This window comes from Prionailurus bengalensis, chromosome C2, assembly GCF_016509475.1.
Source record: "Prionailurus bengalensis isolate Pbe53 chromosome C2, Fcat_Pben_1.1_paternal_pri, whole genome shotgun sequence".
Taxonomy (NCBI): domain Eukaryota; kingdom Metazoa; phylum Chordata; class Mammalia; order Carnivora; family Felidae; genus Prionailurus; species Prionailurus bengalensis.
The window spans coordinates 40876783-40902313 of NC_057350.1; the positions used below are offsets into that span (position 1 = coordinate 40876783).

Genomic DNA, 25531 nt, shown 5'->3' on the forward strand with positions numbered 1-25531 from the left:
GATGAAATCTGGTAGGGGCAGGTAGCCGAGGTTTCATTTTCTTCTACTAGCAGTGATTCTTATTCTTACAGTTGGGTCCTGGGAGCACCAAAATCAGCATCATCTAAGAACCTGTTACAAATGCTAAATTTTGGTCAGTTGAGGGACCAGTCTGTCGTTTAACAAGTCCTCTGGGTGACTCTAATGATGCTAAGGTTTAAAAACCACAGATCTAAGGCATCAAGCTGCTTCATATTTCCCCAGAAGGTAAACTATTCCCCCTTAAATTCATAGAGCATTCTTAGAAACTCTTGATGTCCAGGACATTTAAAGAAGGTCCCCTATTAATAGGTACTTAAATAACTACAGTTGGGTGAAATAGATATTGTAATACTAAGATCTCACCTCCCCCCCCAAGCCACTCTAATCTAGAAAACCTTCTTATTTTTTTTCTCAAAAAGTATTCAGTAAGTGAAAACTACCAGAATGTGATTTAATGGAAGCAGCTCAAAGAGATGTGGGGACCAACTGTATTCAAATTCCAGCATGATAGTTTATGGTTGTGGAGCCTTAAGCAATTAAGTGCATCCCACTGAGCTCAGACTCCCACATATGTCAAAAGAGGAGAGCTATTCTTGCAAGGTTGTAAGAATTAAGTAGGTGAAGGGCCCAGTGCTGAGCCCTTAACTGTTAACAGTTTTACTAAATTTCTCTTCAGGTCATGGTTCTTGTACTGGCTTTGGCTCTAGACAAAAATAGCCGTGCTGTTTTATTTGTGCATTTTTCACTACTGCTCCCTTCACCTGTAATTCTTCACCCTCTTTCTGTCCCACCCCTCATTCTTTGCGTTATCTTCTTAGGCATCACCACTTTCTCCAGAAAGCCTGATCTCTTGGTAACTCATTTCCCAATTAAAACCTCCTTCTCCCAGACTTCCTCCTCTCAGCAAATGGCAGCTCATTACCCAAACCCAATCTTGCAGTTATCCCGAACCCATTATCAAGTTTCCCACTCTACCTCCAGCCACCAGCATCTCTCACCTGGACTACTGTCTCCTAATTGGGCTCCCTGCCTCTACCTTTGCCTTTCTTCAGTCTGTTCTTCACACCAGTAGCCAAAAAGATCCTGTCGAAGCAAGTCAGATCATGCCATTCGTCAGTTTAAAATTCTCCAAAGCCTTTACAACTCATTCATTTATTCAACAAATATTTATTGCATACCTACTATGTGCCAGGTTCTGTAATAGGCAATAAAAAAAAATAATAAAAATCCCTGGCTCACAGAACACATTCTACTGGAGGGCAACATATAGTGTGTTATAAGTGCTATGGAGAAAACTTAAGTGGATGGGGAAAATAGAAGTAAGCATGGCATTGTTGATGATGATTTTAAACAGGGTGATAAAGGAAGGCTTATTTAATAAGCTGATTTTCTTATTGCTATTTTTAATTTTTATTTTATTTTTTTATTAAATTTTTTTTAACGTTTAAATTTTATCTAAATCCAAGTTAGTTAACATATAGTGTAGTAATGATTTTAGGAGTATTATTTAGTGATTGATCACTTACATAGAACACCCAGTGCTCATCCCAGCAAGTGCCCTCTTTATACCCATCACCCATTTTGCCCATCGCCCCACCAAACACCCTTCCAGCAACCCTCAGCTTGTTCTCTGTATATAAGAGTCTCTTATGGTTTGCCTGCCTCTCTGTTTTTATCTTATTTTGATAAGGCAACTTTGGAGCAGGGACCTGAATGAAGTTAAGAGAAAGAAAGCCATTCAGGTATCTCAGGGAAAAATCTGCCAGGAAGAACACCAAGAGCAGAGGCTCTGAGGCAAGTACCTACACGGCAAGTTTAAGGGACAAACAGCAAGGGGACCACCGTGACTAGTGTGGAGTGAGAGATTGAGAGAATAACAGAAAATGAAGACAGAGAGGTAAAAGATAACAGCCAAAGTCCTCACAATGGCCTGCAAGGCTCTCGATCTGCAGTATCCAATACAGTATCCACTAGCCACATGTGGCTATCAAAATTCAAGTAAAACTGAAAATTCAGTGCCTCGGTTGTACTAGCCACATTGCAACCACTCAACAGCCACACGCGGCTGATGGGTAGTGTACTGAACAACACAGATCCAGAACATCTCATTCTGGATGTTATCTCATCATTATCTCAAAGTATTTTTGGACAGGTGGTCTCTATCAGTGGTTCTCAACTGGGGGTGGTGATTTGTCCTCCAGGGTACATTTGGCAAATTGGAGATATTTTTGGTAGCCACAGCTGAGGGGAGGAGATGCCACTGGCATCTAGTGGGTGGAGGCAAGGGACGCTGTTAAGCGTTCTACAATGCATAGAACAGCCCCCACAACAAAGAATTATCCTGCCCAAAATGGTACTAGTGCCTTGATTGAGAAACCTTGCTCTCTAGATCAATCTCGTCTGCAACTCTAACCTCACCACCTCCTCCTTGTATAAGCCACTCTGGCCTCTTTCCTACACACCAAGCATTCTGCTTCTTCCTTGGAACCTCTAATGTTGTTTCTTCCTACAACACTCTTCTGTGGTCCATTCAAGTTCCTCAGATCTTTCTTTCAATACTACTTAGAGAAGCCTTTCTTGACAGCCTGTATAAAATAGCAACATTCTCTCCATCCCCCTCCTTTAGATATATTTTTCTCCATAGCAGGTCCTGGCACAGAATATAGTTTCTTACATGTTTACTGTCTACTTCCTCCAGCTAGAATGTCATCTACTTGCAACACTCCCAAAACCTCCTTAAAAGAAGGGACTTTGACATTTCTCTGAATCTTCAAATAGTAGCATAGTAGGCACTCTTTAATACTTAATGAAAAATGAAGAATTTTTATCTGTTGAGTCAATGATACCCCAAAACACACACTAGCAAATTAGCCTTGCTCTGAATGCCTACACTACATTTACAGTATATTTTACAAGTGATATATAACTGTGATATTTTTAAAAGGTTAAATTTGCTCACGTGTATCTGAAGATATGTGTATTTCATCTACTAAGTGGCAATACTCTAATGAAATATTAACAAATCTAAAATATGCCTAAAATATGGAAGGAGATAGAGCCAAGGTGTTAAGTCTGATTCCTCATCGGGCTCGGTCTAGCAGAACATGTTTCCCTCGAGTGAATGCGAGTTGCTGCCAAACAGTAATAAACAGCTACTATATACTGAGTTCTTTCTAGGTGCCAGGCACCGCCCTTCACCCCTCTCCCCTCCCCCAACCCTTCGAGGTAGCTAACTCTACTAGGTCCGTTTCGAGATAGGAAACTGAGGGACGAAGAAGCCAAGAAGCGCGTCCGAGGTCACAGTTAGTGAATGGCGGAGTAAAACCCTGGTAACCTGACTTCCAGAATCCTCAACCTTAAAACTGCTCGCGATACAGAATCGCCTAAAACCAAGCCGGCGAGGACCGGAATGGAAGCAAGAGCCGATCGCAGATTGTTAGGAAATCAAGAGGGCTTGACATAGGATAGGTGATTTTAACTATTCACAGTATAATGCGAAACAAAAGCGAATTATTTTAACACTGTACTATGTAAGTTAAGAATACCAACTACAGGTGCACCCAACTCAGAATTGGCCGCAGAAGACGTTCAAGCGCTCCCGGGGGTCAGGCCCAGGGGCGGGCAGCAGGCTCCTCCATTGGCCGGCCCCGCGGCATCACGGGAGCTCGTCGTGCGCGGGGACCGCCACCCGCTTTCCACGCACCTGCACCTGCGCAGCCCTCCCAGCCGCTTTTTTGGAGGATGGACTCCTGAAGAGCTCAGGGCTTCTCTTTCTGCAACCAGATCCCTCAGGGAAGATCGCTGTTCTCCGTGCAAACGCGGTACTTCCCTAAAGTGAGATCCGTCGAAGTCCCCTCCGTCCTGTCCAGCCCGGAACGACAAGTCGGAACACCACATTTCCTGAACTGACCTTGTTGGCAATCACTTCCGCCCAGGCGTTTGGAACACCCGAGGCCCTTTGGCGGCGAACAACAGGCAAGGCACTTCCGGTATATGTTGCCTAGGCGCCGGCCTGCTGGGCCTGAAAGGACGACGTTGCTGGGTCGTCCCCTCCCCCCCCCCCCCATTTTTGGGGGCCGAGATGTCCGGGCTCAGCTACCCAGAGATGGAGGGCTGTCGTAACCTGCTCGGCCTACTAGACAACGATGATATCATGGCCCTGTGCGACACCATCACCAACCGCCTGGTGCAGCCCGAGGACCGCCAAGGTAAGTGCTGACTTCTCCGCGAGAGCGGACGCCCCTCCCGAGGCCTCATCCAGACCCCAGGTGGCGGGAGCCTGAGAATAGAGAAGGTGCGAGACCTCGCCCCGCGACGGGGCCCGGACCGGGCTGAGGCGGAACTCTCGAGAGTCAGCCACCGCCGCTGCTCCGCGGCCGGGGAACCTCCGCGCACCTTCAGGTGGCACTGACCCGCCAGCTCCCTGGGGGAGGTGATGGCACTGGAAACGGCGCAGCTTCCAGGTTTTATGTGTTGGGTGTTAGGGGCATATGCTTATTTTTTTCGAGAATTGAAGTGTACGTGAATAGTCGTTTTTTTTTTCAAAATTTCCGGGGAGCCAGCGTGTTTTCCATTTTGCGTCTCGATTCAGCTGGGGAGTGTTAGCTGGTGAGCCGAGGAGTCAGCTGCTGCTCATGTTTGTCTCTCCGAGCTTGCGGGAGGAGATCTTAAACACTTTCAGTTTCCTAGGTAAAACAGCTGCTGTAATAAAAGAGCAGATCGTTTGAATCCGTGTCTCTTTTTGGATCCAGTTTTTTTTTTTTTCTGAGATGATTTTGAGCAATAGGAATACATTATTTTCAGAGCCAAACAAACATTTCGGTAGATTTGAGCGTTATTAATATTAAGCCTGATTTGTAACTACTCCACATAAAAATGTAATCAAGAAGCTTAAGTGTTTATTTCGCTTGGTATATCATCTGGAGAGCTTTATTTTAAATTTGCTGAATTTTACTTTAAAATGTGAAAATTCCAGACTGCTATGTTAGTATGACTTCAATATCTACAAAAGGTTGTGCTTTTTAAAACTGTGTTGCTCTGCTTTTAAGTCGGATTTACATTTCCATTTAAAGAAATCATTCACTTGAAACTTCGAGCCATCAACATTAAAAGAAGAAATTCCTAAGACTTTAGACTGCACATAGTTTTAGACTTATATGTAGTTCTTCAGCATTTAAATATTTCACATGCTACTCACACCTAAACAGGGTGAGTGTGAATTTAAAATTGATAGATAAAAATGCTGGATTTAATTGATGGTGGATCTAAAAGTAAATAAGGAAAAGAGATGTTAAATGATTTGAAAAGATACTTGTTGGAGAGGAAGAAAATAGAAGTTTGGAAAACAGGTTTAACAGTATCTCCAAAAATGGAAGATTTGCTTAACTCTGGGCTCATATTCTGCACCTGAGCTTCTCAAACTACCGTGCCTGTGACTCAGTCCCTCAGGGATCTTGTGAAAATGCAAACTCTGATTCAGTAGTTTCGGGATGGCCCCAGAAATTCAGCATTTCTGACAAGCTCCCAGATGATGCTCATGCTGCTTGCCCCAAGTCTTAGTTCTGCCACTTCTTGGAAGCATGATTGTTGATACCTCATATATCCTCAGCTTTCATTATTTGTAGAGTGAGGAGATTAAAAGTCATTGCATATCTAAAATACTGTAATTTTACCTATGTTAGAGATTATAAATGAATTTAGGTCCATTGGCCTTCTTAGAAAAAAAAAATTTTTCTCTGGCTCCATTTTTTGCTTAAACCATGTCATTTAAAAGAAAATGCAAAAATTTTACTATCTTACGAGAAGTGAAAGGAAGAGGTAAATAAGTTTAGGTAGGGGAGTTTAAAGCATAAAGAAATTTTTTTAATTTAATTTATTTATTTTCAACATTTATTTATTGTTGAGAGACAGAACGAGCAAGGAAAGGGAAGAAAGAGAGGGAGACACAGAATCTGAAGCAGGCTTCAGGCTCTGAGCTGTCAGCACAGAGCCCAAGGCAGGGCTCAAACCCACGAACCACGAGATCATGACCTGAGCCGAAGTCAGACGCTTAACTGACTCAGCCACCCAGGCGCCCCAAGAAAATTATTTTTAAAACCCCAAACTTGACAACCCACTTCCTGTTTTTTTTTTTTAAGTTTATTTATTTATTTTGAGAGAGAACGAGAGTGTGAGCAGAGGAGGGGCAGGGAGAGAGAGGAGAGAATCCAACAGGCTCTGCGCTGTCAGCATAGAGCCAGACATGGGGCTTGAACCCATGAACCGTGAGATCATGACCTGAGCTGAAACCCAAGAGTTAGATGCTTAACTGACTGACCCGGGTGCTCCCCACTTCTTGGTTTTGTTAAAATAACCATCTCATGCCAAAGCAATGCCATGACAAGAATTTATAAATATTATTTGATAGGGTTTCTGCTGACCTTGGACCGATTTACATGACTTAGGGTTTTCTACTAATTTTTATTATTTCCTTCCAGATGCCATTCGTGCAATATTAGTGTACAGTCAAAGTGTAGAAGAGCTTTTGAGGCGTAAGAAAGTCCACCGGGAAGTCATATTTAAGTACTTGGCAACACAGGGGGTTATTATACCTCCAGCTACTGAAAAACACAATCTTATTCAGCATGCGAAGGATTACTGGAAAAGGCAGTTACAGCCGAAATTGAAGGAAACACCAGAGCCAGTTAAGACAGAGGACATGAGACTCTTTCAACAGGTAAAATAGATCTTACAGTTATACCCTAAGTCATAGTTCTGTCTAAACTCTGTAGATAATCCTAGATCACTGGGAACATGGCTAATACTATTTTGTTTTTTATAATTTTAGCTTTACTCCATATCCTTTGCATCCTAGAGGAAGATAAATAAAGCACCTAAAGAAAGGAAATATTTTTGACATTTAGTAATGTACATAAAAGATTGTATTGATTTATGAGGGAAAAATGCTTTTATCACTTTATCAAATGAAGACTATTGGATTTGTAAAGAGAGTGGATAAACCGCAGTTTCCATTTAATTTTAATTTAGCTTCTGATTCTCTAATGTTTTTGTTCACTTTAAAAGAATGCTATTATAGCCCTTTCTCATTTTGAAGACTTTCTTTGATATTAAATTGATATTAGATTGTAAATTCCATGAGAAAAACTTAAATATTTTTTAAATTTGATTTTTTTTTTTTTTTAGCTAGGAAAAATCCTCTTGTAATAATTTCCTTTAGCTCACATTGGCTGTTTCTATTTCTTTGTATCTCCACTGTATGTTTTAGATACTGTGTGAATATTTAAATGCTGATTGTATGAATGCTAGGTAATTTATAAAGTTTAAACTACAAACTTTGAATCAGTGAAGTTTTACAGTGAGAGGTATTTGCTTTCATATTAGGAAAGAATCTAACCTTTTTTAATTTGCTTAGAAAGGATGCCAACTCTGAAATCATACGGATGTGACTTAAAAATAGGGTGTGCCATATGCTAGGTGTGAACTTCAGCAAGTAACTTGACCTTTCTGAGCCCTGTTTACTTTATCTATAAAGCCCACATATGATAGTTTCTATGTCACAAGGTTCATGAAGATAGAAGGAAATAGAATATAAGTGCCAAGCACAGAGCGTAATATATTCAATCAAAGATGCTCTGTCAATACAAGATCTCTTACCATCAAAATGAGTTACTATACTCTGAAACACATAGATGAATAAAATCTAGCCTCTCAGGTATGTTTTTTGCAATAACATTTTCTTTGAAAAAAAGAGAAATAACAATATAAAATTAATCCCAATCCTAAAAAGTAATGTATTTCAATCATATTAGATTTGTCTGTTTAAAGATAGTGAAAATACTCATTTATTATCTACGATATTGTAGTAGTTTAAATGCAACAGCATATGCATTTAAAGCATACAGTTTGAAGGTTTTGACAGACATTTGTGAAACCGCTGCCACATATAAGAGAAAATGCTTACATAAATCATTATTGACTGTTCATGCTGATATTTTGAGAGGCTTTATTAACCTTAATTTCTTAGCTGAATTTTCATATGTTTAAGCTGGGAAATTGTAAAATGATTTTTCCCCTTTTTGGAAAAACACTTGACTTTTTGCATGATGGTTTCAGTGGGTTCACCTGTAGTTCGTTTAGCTTCTGCTGTACTCCGTATACTCAAATTTACCTCTAAAATGGGCCAGATAGAAAAAAAATACGAGAACTAACCTTTGTTTTATTTTATATTTTATTTATCTTAATCAGCCGGAAAAAGAAGATAAGAAAGCTGAAAAAGTTGATTTTCGTCGATTAGGAGAAGAATTCTGTCACTGGTTCTTTGAACTTCTTAATTCTCAGAATCCTTTCCTGGGACCACCTCAAGATGAATGGGGGCCACAGCACTTCTGGCACGATGTCAAGCTTAGGTTTTATTACAACACCTCTGAACAAAATGTGATAGACTACTGTGGAGCAGAAATTGTAAGCCTTCGTCTGCTGTCACTAGTGAAAGAAGAGTATCTTTTTCTCAGTCCCAATCTAGATGCCAGTGGACTGAAATGTGCTTCTTCTCCCCATGGTCTAGTTATGGTTGGAGTTGCTGGGACTGTCCACCGAGGGAACACTTGTTTGGGCATTTTTGAACAAATATTTGGACTCATACGCTGCCCTTTTGTGGAAAATACTTGGAAAATCAAATTTATCAACCTGAGAATTATTGGAGAGGGTTCTCTTGCTCCTGGAACATTAATGAAACCAGCTATTACATTCGAACCTGGTGATCTAGAGAGCTTTTATAACGTAATTACTTCATGTGGTACCAACGAAATACAAGTTGATGTAAGGCAGGCATTGGATAGTGGAACTGGAGACCAAGCTTTATGCAGTGGAGATGAGGCATTGTTGAACAAAAGAGAACTGAGTTTACCCAACCCTCTAAAGCATTGAGCACTGTATGTCAGTCTAAAAAATACAGAAACTCTTCCAAATATCACATCAGTAATGTTTAAGTGATTTCAGATGGGAGGATTGACATATTTTAGTTGAAATATCTTTCTTGACTACAGACTAATATATTATGTGAATACTTGCCTCTTTCTACCTGAGTTGCAGCCAATGTTCTGAAAGCTTAATGCAGTTCATCAAATAAATCCCACTTTAGATGGTATAACTAACGGTGTGCCTTAGAAACCAGGTAATACTTTCATTTTACTTAGTATTCTAATATCTGTACTTTTCATATGAGAGAGGTTTAATGTAAACTCAAAAGTTATCATTTTAGGAAACTTGAATAACATTCTCACGAAAAAGTCCAATAATTTAGCAGGTAGATAAAAAATTACTTTCCCTTTTTAAAATTTGAGGAACATTTTTCAAAAGTTACCTATAGTAGTCCAAGCTGATCAAAGCCTTCAGCTAACAGTTTTATACAGCATTTATTGTAGTACCGTGTAGAGGAACCCATACTGTTGAAATTTTTAAAGAGGTGTGCCCAGTTCCTTTACTGTTTTCCTCTTGCTTGATCTTGGAAGAGGTGACAAAAGCATAAAACACAAAACACACATACATAAATTTAAAATGTGGGATATCTATTATATACATATATATACTCCCACATCATAAATTAAAATTATTAGGATTTTTCACCCCCAAATTGTTAATACAAGGTTTGAATTACAAGATTAAGTTGCCAGATTAATTACTTAGTTGCTTTAGGGCTTAAATTCTTCATCACCTGGCAACTATTTGCTGATCTTGGATTTAGTTAGTAATTTTAATTTACAAAATTTCCATATGGAAAAAATTGAGCTGGGCATTTTTGTGATGATGTGCTGTACATGGTAAATTTTTACCTTTAACTCTTCTGATGATCACCTACGGTAATAAGAAATTTTGGAAGCAAGAGGAACAAACTCATTTTTTTTTTTTTTTTTTTAATGCCATGCCTTTATGAGGAGTACAAATTGATACGTCTTAAAATAAGAACTTAATAAAGGAGGCAAATCCCTGGTCTGCTCTAAGAATAGTGTATTGTTTAAAGACAGGTTATGGTTTTCTCCTTTAAGTATAGAGTATCATTATAACATGTACTCAATAAATTTCCTAAGTAAAGGATAAAATTAAAAAATATTCCCATCTGTTTTCTTTGTGGCGTAATGTCGAGTACTGCAGAAATACTACTATAGATGCTCAGGATGGGCCGAAGTTGCCTGTAGCTACCTTCAGTATTTACTTTTTTGAATTCGTGTAATGCTCAAGTAAGGTTGCAGTCTCTGTATGTTCTTTTTTTTTTTTTTTTTTTTTTTCCTGTATGTTCTTTTAATCAATCTTGGAAATTTGAAATCTTCCTGACAGACTCTCTCACTTGAGGATTGGAATTATGATTTATTTTCTGTGAATCCCCACAGCTGGGCAACACACTAGGACCTAATGTTTAACTGAATGGGTAAAGGAATGAGCAAGACAAGCTTACATACTTTGTAGAAGACTTTTCTGCATCTAGATTTTGTCTTTGGTTCTTATCACTGGTGGTGTTTTGATCATTTCATCTGTTTGAATTTCATACATGGATACACTGAAACTTTGAGGATCCAAGCTAACTCAGATTTGGGGGAAATTTTAACCTTTTAAAATTTACTCAATTTAAAAGCCCAGGGGTCAGAATGGGATAAACTGAAAGGCCCTAACCATTATAGGTGAAGTGTATACTCTTCTGTTCAGAGAAAGAAGACCTGGAGATTCTTGAAATTTATTCATGAGGTTTAAAGTTTGGTCAGGTCTTGGAGAAAGTCCCAAAGCACAGTGCAGATTGAACTCTACTTTTGCTACCATCCATTTGTTTTGTTTATGTTAGGGAATGGCAGAGACCCCAGCTTTTGGTCTTTTTTGCTTCATTTCACCCTCAGCTGGAGTGTGAAAGTTGTTGGAGTGAAGTAATAAAGAATACAACACTCTACACATATTTCATAGTAATTGAATAGTCAAGCAAGGGGGGCCGCTGGGCTTTATTTACTGTAGACTGATTTGCCATAGCCTAATAATAGGGCATACGTCAAGTACCTGTTCTTGTTAATATAGCTTAAAGTAATTTACATTGGGATTTTTTATTAGTATCTAGAATGCCAAAAAAAAAAAAATTACATGAGTCTTATTAACTAAAATACCAAATAATAGAAGCCATCTCTATTTTATGAAATTAACTTGCAAATGGCCAACATAAGAAATGTTCCTATATTTTCGGAAAGGTAGTATTCTTATGCTAAAGAAAGGCTAGTTACCCAGTGCCTGTAAGAAATTGTAATAGCACCAGAAAAAGATTTAAAGAATAGTGGCTTGGGGGCGCCTGCGTGGCTCAGTTAAGCATCTGACTTTGGCTTAGGTCATGATATCACAATTCATAGGTTTGAGCCCCACATAGGGCTCTGTGCCTGCTCTGTGCCTCAGAGCCTGCTTCAGATTCTGTGTCTCCCTCTTTCTCTGCCCCTCTCTGCTTGCTCTTTCTCTCAAAGAAACATTTAAAAGTTTTTAAAGAAATGGTTTAATTAAAAACATAATCAGCAATATTGTGTTTTAACAAAATGGCTCTTATGGCTAGATGATAAAAGTGAATGAAAACTATACTTTAACCTTTTTATTAGCATCTGTATTCACAAATTTAGGTGCCATTTTCTTCACTAGTTCTTAATTTGGGCTGTGGCTAGTGGCCATCAAGTTTTGAAAAATGAGAACTGTATGTTCTTTCTCCCCAGAAAAAGATGTGTTTGCATATATATCACAATTTTTGCATTATTTCAGTGAGTTTTTGGGTTTCCCCAAAGCACATCTGTGAATCCTATAGGGATCCTTATAACTTCAAGTTGAAATCCTGCTAATAATAGTTGTATTCTCTCAGGTTATTCTTGGATACTAAAATTATTTTTAGAAAATTTTGTGCCCTTTGCCAGAGTCCCTAAGCTGGAGGACTAAATCTTTTTGAATGAAAGGATAATTTGTAGATTTTGTTTTTCAAAAATTTTTTTTTTCAACGTTTATTTATTTTTGGGACAGAGAGAGACAGAGCATGAACGGGGGAGGGGCAGAGAGAGAGGGAGACACAGAATCGGAAACAGGCTCCAGGCTCTGAGCCATCAGCCCAGAGCCCGACGCGGGGCTCGAACTCAAGGACAGCGAGATCGTGACCTGGCTGAAGTCGGACGCTTAACCGACTGCGCCACCCAGGCGCCCCAGATTTTGTTTTTCAAAAAATGTCAGATATTAAGACAAAACCCACTGAATTACTGTCAATTGAAACAAAAATATTCAGAATTCGTTTTATTTTGGCAAGATAAATTTAATGAACATCAGAGAAATTGTGAGAGAAAAATGTGAAAAGTATTAAAAAAATTCTCTAGATCTTTACAAAAAGTTGTCCTAAGATGTTTATTTAGTAATGATTGTATACTGCCAATTTTGATGAAGGATTTCAAAAATAGGATCATTTCCTCCAAAGGGCTTGTATATGTGGTCTCACCTTACACCATTCCCTCTCGCCTCCCCTCACCCCACCCTATTTATAATCTTCGTATATACTCACTTTGAATGCAGATAGCACAACTGCAAGTGCTGGGAAATAAGACTTTCTGCATTTGGGTTCTCTTCAAGTTTATTTGGCATATATTTATGGAGCATCTACAATTTATAAATCCCTGAATCAAGCAGAAGATAAAATAATAATAGATTACTTATTTAAACTTTGCATGTTAAATTTCAGTTTCTTGGTTTAAATATCGTTTTTTTCCCCATTTTTTAAGTTTATTTATTTTGAGAGAGACAGAGCGTGTGAACAGGGGAGGGGCAGAGAGAGAGGGAGAGAATCCCAAGCAGGCTCTGTGCTGCCAGTGCAGAGCCTTACATGGGGCTCAAATTCACAAACGGTGAGATCATGACCTAAACTGAAACCAAGAGTTGGACGCTTAACCCATTGAGCCACCCATGTGCCCCTCTGGGTTTAAATATCTTAAGGTGAGAACTACTTGAGGCCCTTTTCAGAAGGGTGTGATTATATCCTTTTGTATGGTTCAGGAAAAAAACACTTAGCTTAAATTTTAGCTCTGTGGCCCTAGCTATATCATATTGATTATATCAACACAGAATATAGGATATTTTGATAGACCACTTAGGGTTGGAAGAAAAATATTTAAAATGCACTGAATCTTTTTAGCTTTATTTTTTTCTAGTTTGAACCTTTCCAGTAGTCCTTCAGTAAAACAATATTAAAATGGAGTATTAGGGGCACCTGGGTGGCTCAGTCTGTCGAGTGTCCGACTCTTGATCTCAGCTCACATCATCATCTCACAGTTCATGAAATCAAGCCCCGTGTCAGGCTCTCCGCTGATGGCGTGGAGCTTGTTTGGAATTCTCTCTCTTCCTCTCTGCCCCTATCCCACTCGCTTTCAAGAGTAAAGTTAATAAAATGAAGTATTATATTTACTGTGAGATATAATGTACCCCCCAAACACTAAACCATAAACTCCAGAGTCATGTTAGTCATGGAATGATCTATTTCAGCTGCTGCTGTAGAATTTCTTTACATAGATATTGACTTAATAATTTATTTCTTTAATATTTTTTACATATTTGTAACATTAAAATTTCCTTAAAGTGCAGCTTTTGTCCTCTCTTCCATGCTCAGATTTTCAGTAGTGTTGCATTACCTCCAAAATAAAGTCCAGATTTTATAATTTGGTTCTTATCACCATCTACGTTTGTTTTCACTCATTTTTCATGGATTGTTTGGTCCAGCCAACAGATGCTATTAAGTAGTCTTAGTATTTGTCCTGTATTTACTTAGCCCTTTGCTTTTATTGGCAAGTAGACAGTACTTAGAGTAGTTTGATGTAGGATTTTTCAACTGCACGAAGGCATGAAATTAAAATGTATTCAGTAAAAATGATACTTTTTTTTAAAGTTTTATTTAATCTCTTCATCCCATGTGGGGCTTGAACTCCCAACCCAAAGATCAAGAGTTGCATGCTCCTTTGATTGAGCCAGCCAAGCACCCCAGTAGAAACCGTACTTTGAAGTTTGAATTTTGTTCTTCTCACAGGCTGGAGATATGGGGGACAATAGGTGCTGGGTGGCGGCAGGGAACTGCACCTCCAGTTAGCCATGCAATCACAAGGGTAAGCAACCAATATACTTCAAATCATTCTGTATCCATATGGTCATTGTTTTTTATGTTCATAGAGTATCCAATAAATTACATGAGATATTCAACACCTTATCATAAAATAGGCTTTGTGTTAGATGATTTTGCCCTACTGTAGGCTAATATAAGCATTCTGAGCCCATTTAAGTTAGGCTAGGCAAAGATAAGATGTTTAGTAGTTCCTAACCTATTAAATACATTTGAACTTAATGGTATATTCAACCTATGTTTCTTGGGCCATAACCTCATTGTAAGTCGAGGTAGGTCTGTATACAAAATACTTGGGAGTTTAATTTTTTTGTTGTTGCAGTCTGATAATATAGAATTAAAAGGGCTATGATTGGAATAATTTAAAAATTGGAAGTTTCTTAAGCATTTTTTCTCTTTAGGTGTTTTGTATACATTATCTAGAATAATTTTTCTCTAGCTTTTTGCATGATTGCTTAATTTTTATCTTTGAGGATTTGTCTTAAATGTTTTCTTCTAAGTGGGCCCTATTGTTAATATTTATCAGAGCACCTTGTTTATTTCAGTCTTAGCACTTTAAATATTAATTTACTAACTTGTTAATCTCCCCAGCTGGGTTTTAAACTGAGAGCAGGGACTGTAGCTGTTTGACTTTAATTTTATTTCCATTGCTTTGCACAGAGATGGGGTATTCAATTGATATTTATTAAAGATATAAAGGAAAAAGTGATACTTTCTCAGAGCCTCATGTATTCCTGGTCCTTTGCCTGTCTGCTAACGACAATGCCTAACATATGTATTAGGTGCTCAGTAAATATTTGTTTACTAGGTTATCTTTCTGAATAATGATATGTGAACTCTAATACAATCAATAATACTCTGTTAGATAGGATTATTAAAGTTCTATGTGCTTTTGTAAAAGATGAAACGGAGGCCCCAAAAGTTAAGTAATGTCCATAGTTCTGTTGTGGGTCCCCCCCCCCCGGCATGTGTGTGTGTGTGTGTGTGTGTGTGTGTGTGTGTGTGTATAATTTTTAAACTACAAAGCCTGTGCTTTTTCTTGCACTTTATTTCTAGTCTGACTATTGCTACTACCTTATTTTGAAAGAATTTAAACTCTAAATCTCAATTTCTTCACATGTAAAAATGAACAGTTAGATTAGATGTATCTAAACTGCTATTTTGAAGTTACATGGTTTTGTGAATGTATGCCTTCCTAGCAACTAAGTAATATTACTTTTATTTATTTTTTTTTAATTTTTTTTTCAACGTTTTTTATTTATTTTTGGGACAGAGAGAGACAGAGCATGAACGGGGGAGGGGCAGAGAGAGAGGGAGACACAGAATCGGAAACAGGCTCCAGGCTCTGAGCCATCAGCCCAGAGCCTGACGCTGGGCTCGAACTCACGGACCGCGAGATCGTGACCTGGCTGTAGTTGGATGCTCAACTGACTGCGCCACCCAGGCGCCCCTAAGTAATATTACTTTTAAAGGAATTTGTAGTTCATTGAAGTTGGAGAAATTCTTTATTTTTCTTGCTTATAAATCTTACTGAGAAAACACTTTATATTTTTTCCTAACAAATACACATTTATAAGTATATGTGTATTGTGGGTGTATTTCTATTTACAGAGGGAAAAACAAAAGGATGAAAGTATTACACATCATATCTAGAATAGAAAAGGAAAAAAGTATGAAGCCTTTAAAATAGTTTCCTATTTTCTAATCACTAGAAATGCTGAGGTTGTTTGAACTACTGTTGTGTGAATCTTTTTTGCTGTTACATATGTTCAAAATATATTTCCATGTTTTAGTTGAAAAGTGCAAAGTGGTTGACAGAAGACCAAATTATAGACTCCCAATAACCTCTAGTAGAAACGTGGATGTTGATAAAATAATCAAATACTATATAGATGATTCCTTCAAAGAGACTGAGTAATAGGAATTGGCAAACATGTAAGAGTGACATTGGAGAGGAGTGGCAGATTTGGGATAGGATTTTTCTGTAGGAAGCATGGCCCTGGAGGGGTGCTGCTCAGAATGTTATTAAAAGTTATTCTAGGAAGTTTAATGGAAAATATTGTTGAGCAAAGACAGGAGGTTTTACTGTACGGACTGTGCTGATTGGAGTAGTTAGTATGGGGTTACAATAGAATGAGCTTAGAGTACAGAAACAAGATAGCAATAGAAAAGGTAAGCATGTCAGGAACTTTAATTCTGGAACTCGTAGTAGAACAATCATAAAATTGAACTCATAGGAACTAAGAGAATTGCAGAGTAAGTCATAATTTGAATTCTACAAGCAGCCTTCAGCTAGAGCAAGAGTTTAGGACTGAGAAAAAAGTTGATTTAAATAATGTGTCAGTGGTTTTTTTTTTCTCTCTTAAACAGTCTTCTTTCAATTTGGTAAACCATTTATCAAGCACTTACTATGTACCAGGTATCTTAACAGAAGACACTTGGTACTTAAGTATTTGTTCTAGTTTCTTACACTTTTATTACTTTGTTTAACTCACATTGAGTAACGTTTAGTGTTTAATAAAAGAATTTATTTTACTGAAAATTGCTTTCTCTGCTCTCTCATTGATCCCTTCTTATTACTGTAACCATTGTCATCTTTTGGTGCTTACTCTGAATTGTAGGTGAAGCCCTGACCTTTGGATTAGAGCAATGCCGCTAAAACGATGGTGATCCTCAGTGACTAGTTGGCAGTTTCAGAAAGACAAAAAAGCACGGAGACATTTTTTTTTCCATATAACACCGATTTTGGAAATTTTATGCACATAACTCACGTGTTTACCAAGTTTTCTAGGTAAATTAAAATCTTAGTTTTAATAGTGTTATGTTAGTGTGCAATCATTAGATGCCTATGTGATGACAAGAACTGTGTTGGTCAGTTTATCACAACCAGCATGAAGTCAACCGTGTTTATTTTCCCTGCTGTACTTCTCTATTAATTTTAATGCTGGCTAAATTTGCATTTTATGGTTTATACTCTTATCCCCAGTTCACAAAATGACTCATTGAAAAGTGATCAAAATCATAACAAATACTATCATGTCATCATGTGAATGCAGAATTAGAGTCTATGTGCTGTGCAAGAGATTCTGTGAGTATGATGTTTTTAAAATTTCAGCTGAACCATATAAGGAAGGATGGTGATGAATATCTGAACTTTTGACCGGTAGTCCATTCACCACTGGTTAAGAGCGCATGGCCTGTCAGATATTCACATGTCGCCATCAACGGCTGCACCTCATTTTTGAAGCACATTGATTTCTCTGGTAAATGAATTTGGGTAATTCTATTTTTCCTGACCAAGTGTAAAATAATACATCCCAGTTTAAAATTTATCCTGCAAAATGAAGAATTCAGAATTATAGAAGTATCATTCAGAGTTGCATCTCTTAAAATGAAACCAAGTTTCTGTCTCAGACACCTGGCACAGCCCACTCGGTGCTTGGTGGCAGGAAGCCACCTCACTTTGGGTTGTCACCAGAGTTCCTCCCTTAGTAGGACCCTGCCTTAGATCTGTCACTTAGACACTAAACCATGTTTTAACATCTCGTCTTTTTTTGTTTGTTTGTTTGTTTGTTTGTTTGTTTTTGAGAGAGAGAGAGAGAGAGAGAGAGAGATTGAGCACGAGCAGGGGAGGGGCAGAGAAAGAGGGAGACACAGAATCTGAAGCAGGCTCCAGGCTCTGAGCTGTCAGCACAGAGCCCTGTGCGGGGCTGGAACTCACAGACTGCGAGATCATGACCTGAGCTGAAGTCAGAGGCTTAACCGACTGAGCCACCCAGGCACCCCTAACGTCTCTTGCCTTAATGATTATGTCCGTTTTTAAATTTGTTTTCTGAATCATGTTGTCGGATATTACCCTCAGGAATAATGCACACCACCCTCTGAAAACCATAAAGCAAACCTTACACGTGGGTCTAAACTTAAAGACTCAGTTCAAATATCAAATCTGTAACAGAAAGTAATAATTTAAAAACAGGCATCGTTGCTGAGTAGCCCGTAAAAACAGCCTCAACATTTAATAGATATCATCAGAGATTACAAAACAAGCTAGTGGAAAAGTTCTGTTAGAAAGAAAACTAGCATTCAGTGACCAACGACATAGAAGAACAATTACTGTCATGTATTCCAGAGGGTATTTTGCAGACAGAACCACTGATGTGCAGTGTCTGAATCATTTGGCATTATGTGTATTATATATGAGTGAGAAGTCCCTAGCAACTGGTTGTTCTATTCATCCCTGAAAACCCATGAGTATAGAAAACAAGATTACACTGGGAAATAAGTTTTGGTGAGGACTAGACAAGGATGCCTCACAATCTTTAACGACGGAGTGTATACCAGCTATTTGGACAGCAGGGAAGGTGGTTGTTAGGTAAATAAAGGGGTTATTTAAAAAGCCAATTAGCTCATCCCTTTCTTAACAGAGCAGTTATCAATAATAAACCGTCAATATGTTAGTTAAGTGTTGACGGGAGTATAAAATACAGTCAGATTTTATCACGAGACTATACTGGTTTTGATAATGCTGTATGAAAAACTGAGCAGAAAGTTGCAAAACTTTTTTCCTCTGATACTTCCTACTTGGAGGAAAGGTATTCTGAGGTTTTGAGATAAGAAGAGAAACTAGGGGTGCTTGGGTGGCTCAGTCCCTTAAGTGTCCAACTTCTGCTCAGGTCATGATCTCACAGTTGGTGAGTTTAAGCCCCTTCTCAGCTCTGTGCTGACAGCTGTGAGCCTGGAGCCTGCTTCCAATTCTGGGTCTCCCTCTGTCTTTCTCAAAAATAAACATTTTTAAAAAAATAATTAAAAAAAAACTAAAACATTTCTCTGAGACATTGTTAACGTCATAAAGGGCATTTCTTTGACTTTAGGTACCTTGCTTAAGTGGCATATCAGCCAGTCTATCCATTGTCTTGAAGAGACATCTCTGTAGATTAATAATGTGAATTGTAATGGCAAGATCAGGTTGTGTTAGGATTGCACACCTTGTGCAAATGGCTCAGTTCTTTGGAGCTTAATCTCCATCCCCACCCCAATGTTATTTTCTTGGTTTACTACAGAAACATAATATGTTTGGAGGCATACTTAAAACCACACCCAAATACTGCAACATAACATGAAAGAATACTTTCTGGAGCTGAATGCAAAGGACAGGTTGGAAACCCCTTTAACATTGTCGGAGGTAGATTTTTCTTCTGGTGACTCTAGGTAAGAAGATTATTGTGATAGAATGTATATGACTAAAAAAGAATTTTATGTGTGGATCAAGAAGAAAAACCAGAAGTTTTGTAAATTACATACCTATTTTTAGAATACTAGAATAGTGACAAGCTTCCTCTTTCTCTGTGACCATAAGAATGAGGAACAGAATTGTGGGAAAAAAATAAAACTACTAGAATATAGATCATTCTTAACAGAGGTTTAACAATTTGTACACTAAAAGTTTGTGCTGATCGGACTTTATTCTGTTTTTTTTTTTTTTATTATTTATTTATCTTTAAATTAATTTTGAGAGAGAGTGAGCATGCAAGTGGGGTAGGGGCAGAGAGAAAGGAGAGTGAGAGCCTCAAGCAGTCTGTGCGCTGTCAGCACAGAGCTGGATGTGGGGCTTCAACTCACAGATCATGAGATCATGACCTTAGAGTCCCATGCTTAACTGACTGAGCCACCCAGGCTCCTCAGTGGTTGATTTTGGTTTTTGTTTTGTTTTGTTTTGTTTTTTCTTTTGTAAAGTAGTAATCACCTTTTCACCCAGGCAATTTAACTGAAATCATCACCTTACTTTTTTTTTTTTTTTAATTTTTTTCAACGTTTTTTATTTATTTTGGGGACAGAGAGAGACAGAGCATGAACAGGGGAGGGGCAGAGAGAGAGGGAGACACAGAATCGGAAGCAGGCTCCAGGCTCTGAGCCATCAGCCCAGAGCCCGACGCGGGGCTAGAACTCACAGACTGCAAGATCGTGACCTGGCTGAAGTCGGACGCTTAACCGACTGCGCCACCCAGGCGCCCCTCACCTTACTTTTTTTTATCAACCATTCAATGCCCTTATTTTCTGTCCTTTCATAGTCCCTGTATTCTGGTAATTTGTTAGAGATCATTTCATTATTTCCTTTTACCTTCTACCCAAATAAGACTGAGTTTGAAACTTTTTTGGTACTGGAGTGAAAAAAACTTGAAACTTTCTTTTGTTCACATTCGATGAATTACAGTTTCATTTTCTTTTTTTCACTAAAACTTTTTTTTATGTTTGTTTATTTTGAGAGGGAGAGACAGAGCGCAAGCAGGGGAGGGGCAGAGAGAGAGGGAGAGAGAGAATCCCAAGCAGGCTCTGTGCTGTCAGCATAGAGCCCGACATGGGGCTCCATCTCACAACTGTGAGATCGTTACCTGAGCTGAAATCAAGGATCCAACACAACCGATGGAACCACGCAAGTGCCCCTGCTAAGCTTTCTTTAAAATTATTTGGTTTCAATAAAATTAAAGAAAAACCGAATTAAGTTTTTATCTGGTCATTCAGTAAAAATCATGTTGGCAATAAATCACTATCTGATTTTTTTTTCCTTTTGATGTAAAATTTATATACATTAAAATGTACAAATCTTATGTAGGAATATGTTCAAAATATTGGCTGATATAATTTCATTTCTCACTACTTAATATATTCATGATTTCTCATGCTTATATACAAAAAATAAAAATAAAAAAATAGAATTGAGCACAGACGCTGACTTCTACAAGCAGTAAACCTATCTCATTAAGTTATGTGTCTCCAGTAAAATGTGTGAACTAGTTGTTTGATCAATTTCATAATACTAAAAATTGTGACAATTCAATCTAATAGAAATGTTAGCACTTAAAACATCATAGGGAAATTTTAAAACATTTATGATCATATTTTTGTTGCCTAGAAGTATACAGTGATCAAAAAGTCTTTTAAGCAGTACATCCCATTGGGATAAATTTTTGTGAGACAATTGGAATAAAAGTACAAACTAAAAAAAAAAAAAAAAGTACAAACTAGAGGAGTACAAGTAAAACCTCTAACTATAAACAGGAGCTTGTTTGTAAATATGTAAATAGATATTGGTGGTATAGAATTCTATGAAGTTGGATACATTTTGAAGAATTTAACATTTTATTTAAAATAATGGCGATTGCTTCGTTTCAACTATTTAATAACATAGTAAAATATTTCAGTTGTTGACTCAGCATTTGGGAAGGGTTAATGTTTGTGAACATTCTTTTAGGGACTATGCAAGCAAATACGTTTAAAAAGCAGGACTTTATATCATCTAACTTGGCCTTCAGTTCCATGACCCAGATAGATGTTTGGGAGGAAAATCACTTTTTATTTGTGCTTTAGATATGTACTAACATTTTCTACAATAAATATTAGGACAAAGTCTGAGTACTGTATAGAATATTTAAAATCAAGGGGTCCCTGGGTGGCTCAGTTGGTTAAGTATCGACTCTTGATTTTGGCTCAGGTCATGATCTCACAGTTTGTGGGATCGAGCCCTGATGTCAACAAGGAGCTTGCTTGGGATTCTCCCTCTCTCCCTCCCTCCCTCTCTCCCTCCCTCTCTCCCTCCCTCTCTGCCCCTCCTATACTTACTTGCCTGCACACATTCTTTCTCTCTCTGTCTCTCTTTCTCTCAATAAATAAACATTAAAAAAAAAAGTATTTCAAAGCAAAACCATATACAAAAAATCAAAACAAAACTCCTAAGAGAAATTTTTTCTTTTTCTGATTAGAATTGAAATGTTCTGTGTTTATCTCATTGTAAGATTCCATTGGTTATAGGCTGCACCATTGATTCAATTACCTTTTTGGTGCTAAAAATCAGCATCACTCTCAATGGATGTAGAGAGGTAAGAAAACCAATGTCAGAAATGTTAAAATAAGAGTATGTGTGTGTGTGTGTGTGTGTGTGGGTGGCGGAAGAGGAAGAGGAAGTGTTTCAAGATTAAAGAAATAAGCGGCATACACACAACAGGTTGTCAAATAGCAGGTTTAAATGTTTTATTTTTATGTGGCAATGTTTAACGTGATGTGAGTAACCTTCGTCAATGTTAATATGATTAGTGAAAGCACACAACAATTGCTGAGTATTATTGGCATGATGTCATGCTGGGCACTGAGGTTACACAGAAGTATAGAATATGGCCAATTTTTTTTTTTTTTATGTGAAGAAAATTTAAGAGAAGACAGCACAGTTTATTCTAACAATATGGAAACATTCATGGATCACAGAACAGATTGAACTGTAAACGAAGAGCAGGACTTAGACCCATGTAAAACAGAGAGCTGGTTTTGCTCTATAAGGCAGAGTTGAGTAGTTGTGACAGAGACCATATGGTTTGTGAAGGGGTTCAGAACAAGCCACCCTGGAATGTGCCATGTTAGCATCTACATGCTTCCATTGAGCTGAAGTGAACCAAGGCCCAAAGGACTCAGGAAGAGGTTTTAAGTTCCTCTTAACACCTGAAGGAACTTAGAAGTGATGTAGGCATGCCAGGTCTGGGGACCCAAAGGGGGCCCCACGGGACCAGCCAAGAGGGTCCTGGGCTATATGCAAGATAGAAATCAAATGCAAGCTAGCAGGAAGTGAGACCAGAGTTTATTTAATGTATAGAGAGATTGCAGATACAGAGTGTCTGGGAGAATCAGAAAGGAAAGGAGAGAGAGTCTTGTCTTTGCTTGGAGCCTGGGTTTTCCACTGAGGATAATGGTCTGGTGTACATGTTCTGTCAGGTATCCAGAAACCAGTCAGAACAAGGACAAGTGTCCAGGTGTCCTTCGTAAGTCACCAGTTCCTTGGAGCCAGGGGTCTTGGTGTTGAGATGTCTAGCACTGCTGGTCTGGCATACCCACAGGGTGGCCTCCTCCAGTCGTTCTCACCCGGTTCTTCCTTAGATGTTATCTAGTATGCTGGAAGCCTCTAAAGAAATCGTGAACCCCTTGACTCTCACAAGTAAGACATAACTACAAGGCATGTGTAAGGTGGGAGTGCAGGTCCAAGGAGAAAAGAAGCAGGAAAAGGAGCAAAAAACAGATTTGTATGGAGTCCTTCAAATCTCAGGAGCCCTCCCTATCTCATGAGTCCTGGTCCCGGAAGAGAACTATCACTAGAGTTAACTACAAAGAATCTGGGCTAGGTGTGGTAAACTTGGTGTGGGGGGGGGGGGGGCGGGGGGGAAGCTCTGCAGGGTCTGGCGATCAGCTTCCTCTCTGTGTCCCATTGTCTCTGTCTAGCAGGGCAGACAGTTGGTTACCAAACATTTGCTCTTCCCCTTTGAAGTTTTAGGGACATCTACTTACTGCTCCTAAGCTCAGGATGGCATATAAGCCTCAATTGCCTGACTGCCTGTGGGCCTCCTACTCTTATGGCGCTCTCATATATACATAATTCAATTTGCTTTTCTCCTGTTTATCTATTTCATTTGAGTAATAGACCAGCCTAAAGTACCCAGAAAGAAAGAAGGGAAGAGTTTTCCTCCTCTATACTTGCAAAGCCTAAAACATTTGTTACCCAATCTTTAACACAAAATGTGTGCCTGTCTCTGAGGTAAAGGAGCAGCTTTACAGGCAGGACTGCTGATGTCCACAAAGGCAGGACTGCTGGTGGGAGTGCAGGGTGATGAAGTAGAAGTAGTAGAAAAGTAAGTAGAGGTGGGATAGGGCCAGTTTGAGAGATTTTACATTAGACACTGAGATGCCACAGCCGTCTTCTGAGCCAGGGAGTAATTGTTAGAGTGCTCTCTAGAAAGGTTAATTTGGGAGCCATTAGTAAAATAGATTAGAATACAATATCCATAACTCAGGTAGAGAAGCAAGTTAGAAGATGATAGCAATGGTAAATATACGACGCAACATGCATCTAGTTCAGCAATGATTTAGGAATGAAAAGAAAAAACACCGACTCTAATATTTATTAATAATTGATACCAATAGGACTTTAAAAGATCTCTTAATCCGAGCTTTATTCCAGGATTAGTAAACATGATTTGACCTGAAAATGTTATACAGAACCGTGTGCCTAATAACAACCAATCACAAAATCCTCTCTTGAATGCGATGTTAACTCACTCCTCTATTAAGTCATTTATTCATTAAAAATGTATCCTGTGCCTACTGTTTTCTAAGCACTAATTTTTTTTAAAAGTTTATTTATTTTGAGAGAGACAGAGACAGCACGAGTAGAAGGGCAGAGAAAGAGGGAGAGAGAAAGAATCCCAAGCAGGCTCTGAGCTGCCAGCTTCACAGAGCCCAATAAGGGGCTTGAACTCACGAAACCATGACATCATGACCTGAGCCGAAACCATGAGTCAGACGCTTAACTAACTGAGCCACCCAGGCACCCCTCTAAGCACTGTTCTTGGTGAATGAAAGAACAGTGAACAAAAGAGAAAAACATTTCAGTCCTCATGGAGCTTACATTGTAGTAGGAAAGTAAAGAAACATGTAAAATATAACAAGGTTAGATGGTGACATGTCCTACTGGTAAAAAATAGGCAAGAGAGTTAAGTTATAAAGGGGAGAGCTTATTAAAAAGTAAGTTATATTTTATATGGAATGGTGGGGAAAACTTCTCTAAGAAGGCAACATTTAAGCAGAGTACAAAGTGGTACAGGAGCGACCGATGTGGCTATCCAAGTAGAACAGCAAGTAGAAAACTCTTGAGCAGATTTGAGGAACATCAGGAAGACCAATATAGCTAGAGTGAATCAGCGAGCAAGAGGCAGGGTAGTGGGAAATTAGAGGTACCGAGGGGGCACAAAGCCAGCGCCTAAAGTTTATGATGAGAATTGTGGTTTACACCCTAATCACAATGTGAAGCCACTGGATGATTCTGAACAGAGTAGTATGATCTGATTTTTTGAAAGGATCCTTGAAATGAGAAAGAGTGAGGACACAAGGCTGGGTGGAAGCAGTGAGGCCAATTAAACTATTTGCAGTAAATCAGGAGAGATGGATAGCTTAGACCATGGCAGTGGCAGTGAAGGTTGTGAGAATTAGTCAGACTCAAGATATTGTTGGGAGAGCTGACAGAATCTCCTGCTGGCAAGACAAAGAGAAGAGAGAATGAGGACTCCAGAGTTTCTGGCCTGGGCACGTGGAAGGATGCAGTTGCAATGAATGAAGATGCAAGCATCTGCAGGAGAGACCAGCTGGGGTAGGAGAGATGTGGAGAAAGACTAGGAGTTTGTTTTTGTTTGTGCTAATTTGAGACATTTACTACATGTCTAAGTGGAGACAATCAAGTTTGCAGTTGACAGTGAAATAATGATACCCCTTGATTTTCTCAAGCAGTGTCTGAAACCTGTCAAGAAGGCCTAAAGTGTGTGTTTGGAG

At 38.6% G+C, this 25531-nt stretch overlaps 1 protein-coding gene and 2 long non-coding RNA genes across 5 annotated transcripts in view; 1 reads left to right on the top strand and 2 right to left on the bottom strand.

Moving 5' to 3' along the window:
* Window positions 1–3834, bottom strand: part of LOC122491325 — a 21137-nt gene extending 17303 nt beyond the window's left edge. For both annotated transcript variants that reach the window (XR_006299331.1, XR_006299332.1), the window contains exons 1-2: window positions 3725–3834; window positions 1020–1104 (exon numbers count right to left, since the gene is read on the bottom strand). This is a non-coding gene — a long non-coding RNA (uncharacterized LOC122491325). The remainder of the gene's footprint in view (window positions 1–1019; window positions 1105–3724) is intronic.
* Window positions 3694–14882, top strand: CC2H3orf38 (chromosome C2 C3orf38 homolog). Of its 2 annotated transcripts, XR_006299330.1 has the most exons (4): window positions 3715–4229; window positions 6498–6736; window positions 8266–9193; window positions 14084–14882. XR_006299330.1 is itself a non-coding variant. In XM_043593898.1 (3 exons), the coding sequence occupies exons 1-3, from the start codon at window positions 4103–4105 to the stop codon at window positions 8944–8946; spliced, it is 1047 nt and encodes a 348-aa protein (XP_043449833.1). In that variant the 5' UTR covers window positions 3694–4102; the 3' UTR covers window positions 8947–10139. The 2 variants fall into 2 exon arrangements, 1 of the variants encoding a protein (XP_043449833.1); XM_043593898.1 differs by lacking the exon at window positions 14084–14882 and having other exon boundaries at window positions 3694–4229; window positions 8266–10139.
* A 4992-nt stretch (window positions 14883–19874) lies between these two features.
* On the bottom strand, window positions 19875–23764 carry LOC122491326. The gene is made up of 2 exons (XR_006299333.1): window positions 20190–23764; window positions 19875–19950 (listed from the first exon to the last, which is right to left on the bottom strand). It is a non-coding gene; the product is annotated as an uncharacterized LOC122491326 (long non-coding RNA).
* Between the last annotated feature and the right edge of the window lie 1767 nt (window positions 23765–25531).